The sequence below is a fragment of the Plecotus auritus genome, assembly GCF_963455305.1.
Source record: "Plecotus auritus genome assembly, chromosome: 10".
NCBI lineage: Eukaryota > Metazoa > Chordata > Mammalia > Chiroptera > Vespertilionidae > Plecotus > Plecotus auritus.
The window spans coordinates 48599373-48611407 of record NC_137785.1 but is presented as its reverse complement, the minus strand read 5'-3'; the positions used below and the strand labels follow the sequence as shown (position 1 = coordinate 48611407).

Below are 12035 nucleotides of genomic sequence, written 5' to 3'. Positions count from 1 at the left end.
CAATAGTTTTTTATTATGCTTTGAAATAGCTTCTTCAAATACAACTCGTAGAATCATGTATACTTACTGTTATTTGCAAGAGTGAGTCCAATAAATGAACAAAGAGGGCGAATTATCTCAGGCATCATACAATTTTTTAGCCAGTCATTAGCATGTGGAAAAAGTGAACAGCAAAGTCTTTGATTTTCATCTGAAAGAAGACAAAGTTAATCATATTTTAATATATTTGGAAAATATAAATTTTCATTTGTTCTTATCTTTATTTTTATATTCATACTAGAGGCCCAGTGCACGAGATTCATGCACTGGGGGGCTGGGGAGGGGGAGCCCTTAGCCTGGCCTGTGCCCTTTTCACAGTCCGGGACCCCTCGCTTCTTACTGCCCGCCTGCTCGCTGCTCCTTAGTGTTGCCGTGGAGGTGGAAGAGGGAGCCTCTCCCACCATCACCACTGCCCTGGCAGCTGTGAGCCTGGTTTCTGGCTTCGTGGCGCTCCGCTGTGGGAGCACACTGACCACCAGGGGGCAGCTCCTGTATTGAGCGTCTGCCCCCTGGTGGTCAGTGCACATCAAAGTGACGCGTTGTCTGCCATTTGTTTGATTTGCATATTAGGGTTTTATTATATAGAATATTTGAGATAATTACCATTTTGAGGATTGTTGACACAGACACACAGAGTACCACACACTGACGACCACAACTGATAATTCTGGAAAACATTTTTATCTGACAAATTCAACTCATATTTTGAAAGGACTGCCCTATTAGATTAAAAAGAAAAGGAAGTAAATTAATAAAAATGTGTTAAGGTCTTAAGTAATGACTAATTAGTAACAAGAAATTTATATTTGCTTACCTGAACAACTCTGACAGAATTTTAAAACAACCTGTTTCTCTCACAAGTGTTTGTCCAGTCCCTTAAAAGAAGAGCCACATATTACAGGAATATGATTTTGTTTAGAAGTAACTTGGCAGAAATGGAAAACATTTAAGTAGTATTTTAACAAATAACTTTTAATTACTTTAAAGTATTACAAAGTATAACACAATTACGGTAGATAAAACCTAATCAAGATTATGGGAAATATATTACTTATGCTTATAGCAGTGGTTCCCAACCTTTTTTTGGCCATGTCCCACCTAAGCATCTCTAAAATCCTGATGTCTCCCCACCCCCCATGACATATAATTCTTATTATTCAAAAAGTGAACTATTCACATGGAGGAAGCCTAAAAGGCCATTAACTTGGTCTAAACAAGCTTCCAAAGAACATGGCATCCATGAAAGAGAAAAAGAAAAGAATGAAAGGACAGTTGAAGTACTGAGGAAGAAATCACTAAAAAATAACAATATGAAGTGATATGAAAAAATAGCAAAGTTTCAAAACATATAACAGAGACCTGAAATGCATGAATATATCACAATATATATTTATATACTGTATATGAGGCCCCTAGAACCATAAGAAATGCAAAAAATTCACTGTTAATAACTCATTCTTGAATTGCCCCCCTTAAAAGTCAAATTACCCCCCTGTGGGGCATGTGCCCCACGTTGGTAACCACTGGCTTAGAGAATAACAGCACTTAAATTTCTTCTAAAAAAATTACACAGCCCTAGCCGGTTTGGCTCAATGGATAGAGCGTTGGCCTGCAAACTGAAAGGTCCCAGATTCAATTCCGGTCAAGGGCAGATGCCTGGGTTGTGGGCTCGATACCCAGTAGGGGACTTGCAGGAGACAGCTGATCCATGATTCTCTCTCATCATGGATGTTTCTATCTCTCTCTCCCTCTTCCTTCCTCTCTGAAGTCAAGTAAAAAATATATATTAAAAAATAATTATAAAAAAATTACAAAACATGTATTTTGCATGGTTATGTGTTACAAAATGCTCCAAAATATTAAAAAATTCAAAGAAGAAAAAATAAAATCTAGAAGCATTTTAAATGATTATAAAATTTCTAACAATTTGAAGATGTAAATAAAGCAATGCTAAAAAATAACCTTGGCCTGAGCAGTAAGTATACAGGAAGTTGCTATACTATCTTTGCAACTTTTCTGCAAATCTAAAATTATTCCAAAATAAAAACTGAAAAACAAAACAAAAACTTTAGTAAGAGCTACATGAAATTTAAGGTCATTGCTGACTGAAAGCAAACACTAACTAAATGGCCAATTTAGTGATATACCAACCAAACTAATCCATTAAATGCCTCTCTTTTGCTTTTAAAGTTGTTTCTTTTCGATGTTAATTAAATAAACAAATCACTTTACTATTTGTTAAAATTAATAAGTATTGAACAATTAAATGCATGCTATTCTCTTAAAGCTAGTAGTTCTCTTAAGAACAAAAGACATAAGGACTAGAATAAAAGGATTAATAATGATTATCCCAACTTATTGTTTTTAAAAACTGTTTCTACAACATAAAAGAATGTACTTACTATTATTTGAAACTAGAACCAAAATAACATAGACAGACATTCTTTTCAAATTTGTGTTTGAATCATTATTAGATAAGAACCAAATTAAGTCTTCAAACAATTCTGAAGTGCACAAAGTCTGTTGACAATAAACTGAAATATAAAAATATAATTTTAATTTCTCTGCATAGTACAAATCAAATATCATTTCATTGACATTTATTGTACATAAAATCTCTGACAAAATGATATGTGCTTATTAAATTAGCAGACCAAAGAAGCAATATCTTAATCAAAAGTACTTGATCTAGGCTCTAAAAAATGTACCACAACCCCGTAGAATTTCCAATAAAAACCTAACTGAATAAAAACTTAAAATATGACACACACAGCCCCATACAGTTTGGCTCAGTGGATAGAGCCTGCAGACGGAAGGGTCCCGTGTTCGGTTCTAGTTAAGGGCACGTACCTTGGTTGCAGGCTTGATCCCTAGTAGGCAACCAATTGATGTGTTTCTCTCACATCGATGTTTCTCTCTCGGTCTCTCTCCCTCCCTTCCACTCTCTCTAAAAATCAATGGGAAAAATATCCTCAGGTGAGAATCAACAACAACAAAAAATATGACACACACAAAATTTAAGAGGATGAGTAAGTAACAAAAACATAGTAAGAGAAAAATTTAAGAAAATTCAGAAAACTGCTTTAGAAAACAGGGGAAGAAATTATATTTGTGCTATTTTTTAAGATTTTTTTAGAAATAAAAATATCTTTTCAAAAAATGATACCTACATGACAGTAGGAATTTTTTTGTGGTAATCATAAACAGATTAAAAAAATTTGAACACATGGATGGATATATAATCAATATATATATATATATATATATATATATATTTAATATATTTTATTGAATTTTTACAGAGAGGAAGGGAGAGAGATAGAGAGTTAGAAACATCGATGAGAGAGAAACATTGATCAGCTGCCCCCTGCACACCTCCTACTGGGGATGTGCCTGCAACCCAGGTACATGCCCTTGACCGGCATCAAACCTGGGACCTTTCAGTCTGCAGGCCAACGCTCTATCCACTGAGCCAAACCGGTTAGGGCAATAATCAATATTTTATCCAGTGTCTAAAAGCAGCTATTAGACTCTTTCTAAAGGCAAGGACAATATCTATCCCCAATGCCTACCACACAGCTTAATTCTTAGCAAGTAATGAATATTTAATGGATAAAAATATCTCTGTATATAAAAGGCTAATATGCAAAGTGTCCCATAGGGAGTTCAATTGCTCGCTATGACGTGCACTGACCACCAGGGGTGGCACAGAACAAAGCAAAGCCCCAGCTGGCAGCCAGGAAAGGAAGGCCCCGACCAGCAGCCAGAAGGCCCCCGATCAGCCCTGATCCCCGGCCAGGCCTGGGGACCCTACCCATGCACAAATTTCACTGGGCCTCTAGTAAGAATATAAAGTTGTTTAACAAATCAATGGTTTAGATTCAAACTCATTTCAGAAAAATTGTATGAATTTGTATACCTAGAGCATATTTATCCATATACAAGATGGTTGTAGGTTATCTTCATCTTTTGATTCAATGAACAAAATAGAAAAATCAGTTCTAGGCCCACTGCATATAAAAATTCATTAAGCGATTGATGATGGTACTATCTCAAATCAGTGTGAAAAAAACAACTTTTTAAATAAGAAGTGTTAGGATAGCTGGGTTGCCATTTTAAAACAAGGTAAAACTGGAGCTATTCATCACACCATAATTCAGAAAATATTTAAAAGAATCAAAAATGTAGAAGTGAAATAAAAAACCATACAAGTACCAACAGAAAATGTGGGTAGATTCCCCTATAAGCTGGGACTATGGAAAACTTTCCTATGGCTCAAAATACAAAACAAAATGGGAAAGAAGGATGAATTTTATTTTTATAAAATAAAAAAAATAAAAATAAAACTTATGCATGGTAGTAAAAAATAAAGTGAAAATAATTATTTCCAACTAATGGCAAGGAGAATGTGAAAGATTTTGAATGGACAAAATTATTACTGAATGTCCTATCTAGTGCACCCTTCTAGATTATTTGTGTCTTTCACTGTCTTTATTTCCTTCCCAATTCTGTAAATTATTTTTTTAAACTGATAGTAATGCAAGTTACACCTGTCAACAGAAATGAAAAACATTTGGACATTAGAATGCAATTAACTATTGCCCTGCAGATATTGACCAATTAAGTGCCTATTTATAAGTCTATTAGAGGCGTGGTGCACGAAATTCGTGCACTCGGGGGGGGGGGGGTCCCTCAGCCCTGCCTGCGCCCTCTTGCAATCTGGGATTCCCTTGGGGGAGTGGGCCTAAGCCATCAGTTGGACATCCTTAGCGCTGCCATGGAGGCAGGGGAGGCTCCCGCTACTGCTGCTGTGCTGACCAGCCATGAGCCCGGCTTCTGGCTGAGAGGCGCTCCCCTGTGGGAGCACACTGACCACCAGGGGGAAGCTCCTGCATTGAGTGTCTGCCCCTGGAGGTCAGTGTGAATGATAGTGACCAGTCGTTCTGCCGTTTGGTCGATTTGCATATTAGCCTTTTATTATATAGGATTTTAGCATTCTTAAATGCCTATATTGGTTTTTGCCACTGCCTTTAAAACACTTGTTACCTTTTACTGATTCTTTCATTAGTTAATAAGTTAAATATAATCTTTAGCATACATTAATTAATTTTTAAAAATATGTTTCTATTGATTTCAGAGAGGAAGGGAGAGGGAGAGACAGATAGAAACATCTATGATTAGAGAGAATAATTAATTGGCTGCCTACTGCACTCCCCCCACTGGGGATCAAGCCTGCAACCCAGGTATGTGCCCTTGACCAGAACTGAACCCAGGACCCTTGCGTCTACAGGCCAATGCTCTCTCCACTGAGCCAAACTGGCTAGGGCTGGCATACATTAATTTAAATAAATAAATAAATAAATAAATAAATAAATAAATAAAATACCTGGATAAAACTATCCAGACACATACAAAAGACATTTAATTCTAAAATTATTTTTAGCAGTTTATTAACGTATAACACAATGCTTGAAGGACAGTGAAATAAAGTTTTTATATTTTACCATTTTTTTCTGCAACAGTTCCTAAAATATATAAGGCTGCTTCTTTCACCATGCTATGTTCACTTGACCTTGCAAGATTTTTTACAAACATCAAACCACCAATTTCCCGAAAATATACACCTGCATCACCTGTAGGATGTGCAAACAAAACAAGACAGAAATCATATTTATTATGATTATTCTTTTAAGGATAAAATAAATCGTATGAACATAGTAACAAAACATGTAGAGCAACTGAGTGGAAGAAAAAGGGCTATGCATATTTCATATGTCACAATACTAAAGAACTAGAATCATAGATAAAAATTCATTATCATGTCTTACTGTTTTGTTGACAAATTGAATGAATAGTGACCAAAGCTTCCTTTTGTGATAAAGGGTTGTCCATTTGATACTTCAGACACTCCAATAATAAGTTCAGGTCAGTCTTCATTTCTAAAGAACAAAAATTTCATTATTTTAAACCAAATGTTTCTTTTTAAAAAGTAACCATTTAAATTTCACTTTCTAAATATATATATCATTGTAATGTTTGCTTTTTAAAAATAAGTATGCATTACTTTTATAGTCTAACAAAAAAAGACATATAAAACAATTATGTTCCTTAAATAAAAGAACTTGAACTTCTTAAAATTATTTGATCTTCTCCTTTCATGAAATATAGGAATAGAAAATCCAAATATTATTCTCTTTAAAGCTACACTGTTTTAAATATCTGCCATTTAGACATAAGCTAAATAAAAATGAAAATATGATGTTAGAATTTGTGGGATGCTACTAAAGCCTGTCTTAAAAAAAAAGGTCTCAAAGTAATGATCTTGCTTCTACCTTAAGAAACTAGAAAAAGAGTAAATTAAACCCAAAGCAAATAGAAGGGAAGAAATTATAAAGATTAAAGCTGAAATTAATGAGATAGAAAAGAGAAAAACAATAGAGCTGATTCTTTGAGAAGATTAATGAAACTGAAAAACCTCTACACAAACTGATCAGGAATGAAGGAGAAAAGACACAAATTACCAATATCAGAATGGGAGAGATGGCATCACCATAGATTCTACAGATAATAATAGTTATGTACAACTTCATACCTATATGACTTAGGTGAAATGGACAAATTGCTTGAAAAACACAAATTACTAAAACTCACCCAGGAAGAAACAGATAACCTAAATAATCATATCTCTGAAGGAAATTAAAACCAACATTAAAAACCTTTCTGTAAAAAAAAAACACAACCCTCCAGCCCTAACTGGTTTGGTTCAGTGGATAGAGGGTCAGCCTGTAGACTGAAGGGTTCCAGGTTCAATTCTGGTCAAGGACACATGCCCAGGTTGCAGGCTTGATCTCCAGTGTTGGGTGTTCAGGAGGCAGCTGATCAATGATTCGCTCTCATCATTGATGTTTCTATCTCTCTCCCCCTCTCCCATTCCTCTCTGAGATTAATAAAAATAATATTTTTAAAAAATATATATATTTTATTGATTTTTTTACAGAGAGGAAGGAAGAGGGATAGATAGTCAGAAACATCGATGAGAGAGAAACATCGATCAGCTGCCTCCTGCACACCTCCTACTGGGGATGTGCCTGCAACCAAGTTACATGCCCTTTGACCGGAATCGAACCTGGGACCTTTCAGTCCGCAGGCCGACGCTCTATCCACTGAGCCAAACCGGTTTTGGCAAATAATATTTTTTTTTTAAAAAAAAACCCTCCAGGTTCAATTCAGATGACTTCATTTGTAAATTCTCCCAAATATTTAAGGAAGAAATAATATTGATTCTACACAACTATGAACATTTGACACTGATGCTTTCAAGTAATCTTTCTCACAAAGCATTCTTCTAATGTCATCTGGCTATCATCTAAAAGCCCTAACATTTCTCAATACCTAAACTATATCAAAGCTATGCTAGCTTATAGGAACTAGAGAGGATTCCTGACCTCAAAATGAAGAGAGGTGAGCGCAAAGACCAAGATGGTATGGGGCATCATGTGCAAAAAAAGGCCATGCCTATGCCAAAACCGGTTTGGCTCAGTGGATAGAGCGTCGGCCTGCGGACTGAAGGGTCCTGGGTTCGATTCCGGTCAAGGGCATGTAACTTGGTTGCGGGCACATCCCCAGTGGGAGGTGTGCAGGAGGCAGCTGATCAATGTTTCTCTCTCATCGATGTTTCTAGCTCTCTATCCCTCTCCCTTCCTCTCTGTAAAAATATCAATAAAATATATATATATATATCAAAAAGGGGGGGGGGGGAAAGGCCATGCCTAAAAAAGAATTTAATCACTCCATGCCACAGCCTATAAATATAGAAGACTCCTTCCCAGTTGGAGGGAAGGTGCCATTAAGAGCATGAGCTCACCCTTTCCATTCCTTCATAAAAGAATAAAGTTTCTCCTCTGCTTTACCAAACTAGGTTTTGTTCTATTGGTGCAAACAGTACTGGGCGGAAGGACTCTGATTTGGGTCCCAGGACCTGAAAGGTCAATAACACTAAGGCTGACTTCCAAAATCCCACATTACATTCCTGACTCTCCATTCACCTTTCTGAAATGTTTTTTTCAGTCTTTAGCCAAATCCTTATGTGATAGTGTGCATTAAGAGGAACACTATTCCCCATTCTATTCTCTCTTAATATTTCCTCTCTGGTAATTTCCTCCATGCCCATGGATTTCATTTTTATTATACTGAGGATCAGTCTGAAACCTTCCAGGCATACTTTGATGGTAGTTCTCTGAGGTTCCCAACTCTTCTTGTATTTACCTCCATTAAATCAACTTTCATATGGTGTTCTAATTATCAGTATATCTTTTCCCATTAGAATGTCAGTTTCCCGAGTGACTGTGACAGGCACAGAGTAGGTGCTTGATAAATATTTATGTAAATTGCTGAATTATTCTTTCATTTTCTGGATCCTCTCAGATAATCTGCAGTATTACCCACAAATATATGAAACTAATTCCAGACATATGATCCATGAATTTCTCACCTTGTATTTTCTTTGTGTCCTCACTTTCCATGCTTGTCTGTTTTTTTTCCCCCTTACATTTCACCTATAAGATAAAGGTATTTTTCTCCACTTAAATCAATGTTTAAAATATACAGATGAGCCCTGAGGCTCAGCTGGTTGAGCATTGTCCCCTGCACAGAGAGGTTGCAGGCTTGATCCCGGTCAGGGCACATGCCTGGGTTGCAGGCTTGATCCCCAGTTGCGGGCATGCAGGAGGCAGCCGATTGATGTTTCTCTCTCCCTCTCCCTTCCTCCCTCTCTGTTTCTAAAATCAATAAAAACATATTTTGAAAAAAGAAATATACAGCCCTAGCCGGCTTGGCTCAGTGGACTGTGAGAGTCGGCCTGTAGACTGAAGGGTCATGGGTTTGATTCTGGTCAAGGGCATATGCCTGGTTTGCGGGCTCAATCCCCAGTGTGGGGTGTGTTGGAGGCAGCCGATCAATGATTCTCTCTCATCATTGATGTTTCTATCTCTCTCTCCCTCTCTCTTCCTCTCTGAAATAAATAAAAACATATTTTAAAAAAGAAATATACAGATGATGTATTATAGAATTGTACACTTGAAACCGATATAATTTTATTAACCAATATCACCCCAATAAATTTAACTAAAAATTCTTTAAAAAAACATTTCCTTCACATAAATAAATAAATGGATGAACATTTGAGAAGTCCAGGATTATAAATGCAAAGGGACAGTGAAGGAATAGTTTTCCTGAAGCCAGAGAGCAGGGGTTGAATCTACAAATTATTACATGTGTGATACAAGGTGTGCTTTAGTTCTCTGAGGCTCAGTTTCCTCATCTGCAAAATGGGAAATTCCTACTTCAGAGTTGTTACAAGAATTATACGTGAAAACATTAAAAAATGCAGCTGGCATTCTTAAGTATCACAGGCATTCAACACATTCTATTAAATAAACACACAAGCCCTACCCAGTTTGGCTCAGTGGATAGAGCATTGGCCTGCAAACTGAAGGGTCCTGGTTCGATTCCCGTCAAGGGCAAATGCCCAGGTTCCTGGCTCAGGAGCGTACATGGCACTTGATCCCCAGTAGAGGGTATGCAGCAGGCAGCCAATCAATGATACTCAATCATTGATGTTTCTATCTCTCTCCCTCTCTGAATCAATAAAAATATATTTAATAAATAGATAAACACACGAATAGTTGGTTAACTAAATCTAACTAGTCCTTTTCTGGTCCTTCTTATTGTCTTTCCTATAAATTTTCATCCCATCCTTTCAGATTGGGCATCCCTTCATGAATCAGAAGTTTAACACACACACAACACACACACACACACACACACACACACACACACACACACACACACACAGTCATTAGAATTGCATTTCTCTTCATAAGCTAAGCTTAATACTAAAAATTTTTCTAACAACCCATGGCTTGTTCAAGATAGTATTCCGCTATTAACTTAAATCTTTGTTTATATATCATTTGTTATAATAATTTTTAAAATAACCAGCAGCCCTGATATGACTGACCTCTTATATGCTTTATTTTTAAATGCTAATTTTTTGGAAAAAATCTATCGGTCCAATTAACTTCTTAAACCAATAAATCAGAACTTACAGAACTCTAAAATACTTATGTACTTCATCATTACGTGGTTCATGGGAGACACTGAATTACCCTTTCTATTTTTCATTCTCTCTCTCAAAATGAAAATAAAATTCCCAAACAATTTTAAATGTGAGAATCTTTTACAAATATACAAGTGTATACTAGTTTTGCCATTTTTACCTAAATATTCCATTTTAAAAATGGTTAGGCATATAGTACATCCACAGGATACTGTTTACTCAAAATGTTTAAAAGGAAAAATACTTGTTACAAAAAAGCAACATAACAACACTTGTCTTTAGCTGGTGGTTCTATGGTGTTTTATTCCAGTTTTCTATTTATCACAATTTTTATAATACAAGTTTCTAATGTCCCATAAGTCCTACTGGAGGCCAAGCACTGTTCTAGAAACCTTTTAACTATATTTTTAGTCAGTAGATTGGAGCAGCCGTCGCCTAAATCCTCATCATCTCACCATCTCACCCGTTTGCACAAGTAAAGGTACGTGATCTTTCCAAGGAGGGAAGGCTAAGCCCACCCAGTTTCCTGAATTTCCGCTCATGAACTGGCAGAACAGAGCTGGCAGAACTCCTTTGGAAAAGGCCTAACGGTACCAATGGACACAGACACCAGGGGGGTGAGGGCATGAGTGGTGGGGGGTGCGGAGGTGGGGGACAAGGGGGGGATAAGGACACATATGTAATACCTGGCTTAATCAATAAAGAAAAAAAGAAGAAGAAAAGCACAGGCGGTGCCTCAGGCTCTCCGTAGACCAGGTTGTCCAACGCCTGCGAGGGACGGGGCGCTGGCTAAAGGCCCCACCACCGAGCGATTCCCCAGCAGCGGGTGGGCCCAGTTCCGGTGCTGGTGCTGGCGGCAGCAGGTGCGGCTGAGCGCAGGGTCCGCCCACTGTCCCAGGACGACCTCCCCAGTGGTTCCCACCCTTCCCTACATCAGAATCACCTGGGGAGGCGCCGTGGATTCTGAAGTGGAAAATTGCCAAGCTCTAGACACCTGCCTAAATGGTGGGAGCCAATGCTTTGTCCCACTGTGGGGACTGCAGCCTCCTCAGAAAGATCCCTTCCCACACGCACAGCCCATGCCCTCACGCTCAAGCCATCCCCTCACGAGGGCCGGCTAAGAAGGGCACAGCAGGGCCTTCTGCATCCTGGCCACTGTGAGGAACACCTGGGCAATGGACAGGCTCCGGGGCAGGGCTGAGGGGGGACCCGAACACGAACACGCAGGGAGCCACGGTCTTTACCCTCAAGTCGCCAGGCTCTGGGCCTCCACTCTTTATCCTTTGCTGCCTGCCTACCACGACGCCGCAGCCCGTTTCCCACCGAGAGGATGAGAATCACTTCCGTGGGGCGGGACTTCCGGCAGCCCCGCCCCCAGGGGGAATCTCTCCCCAAGGGCAGGTGTTAGCAAATCCGTGGATTGACGTCTTTAAGTGGTGGAAAAGTCACAACTTCAAGGGTAAATCCTCCAATCTCCCTGCCGGTAAATGCTTCCTTTACTCAGAGGGGCGTTCACCCCAAAGAGTTAGCTGGGAGGGCTCCCTAATGGAAAAGGCGATCACCTATCACGGAGTATGGCCTGGAGGCGCCGGCAGTCGGGCCCTCATTCCTCCCAACCTTCCCTCCGAGGTGCATTATGTCCTTGTTTTCTGATAAAACTAATTCGTCTGAAATATTTGCTTTTAAAATTCTATTAATTTTAACAAATAGGGATGGTCCTAAGATGTCCAGAGCTAAAATCTATACATGTATTAAATTCATTATTTAAGACTGTAAGAAAAAAGTACTTAAAGCTATTTCTGATGAAACACGATTTCTATAAGTAACTTTGAAACAGCAAGCTGAAAATAGCGAACTCAATTATAAATGGATAGCTCTT

The 12035-nt window shown here is 38.3% G+C and overlaps 1 protein-coding gene across 1 annotated transcript in view; it reads right to left on the bottom strand.

Annotated features, from left to right (window-relative positions):
- TERB1 (telomere repeat binding bouquet formation protein 1) overlaps positions 1–11532 on the bottom strand; it is a gene marked incomplete at its 3' end in the record, with an annotated part of 36580 nt that extends 25048 nt beyond the window's left edge. The window contains exons 1-8 of the mRNA XM_080643722.1: positions 11401–11532; positions 8531–8594; positions 5868–5978; positions 5544–5672; positions 2442–2573; positions 854–914; positions 643–758; positions 68–190 (exon numbers count right to left, since the gene is read on the bottom strand). Of these exons, the coding sequence (XP_080499848.1) occupies positions 68–190; positions 643–758; positions 854–914; positions 2442–2573; positions 5544–5672; positions 5868–5978; positions 8531–8561 (703 nt within the window). The 5' untranslated portion in view covers positions 8562–8594; positions 11401–11532. The remainder of the gene's footprint in view (positions 1–67; positions 191–642; positions 759–853; positions 915–2441; positions 2574–5543; positions 5673–5867; positions 5979–8530; positions 8595–11400) is intronic.
- Between the last annotated feature and the right edge of the window lie 503 nt (positions 11533–12035).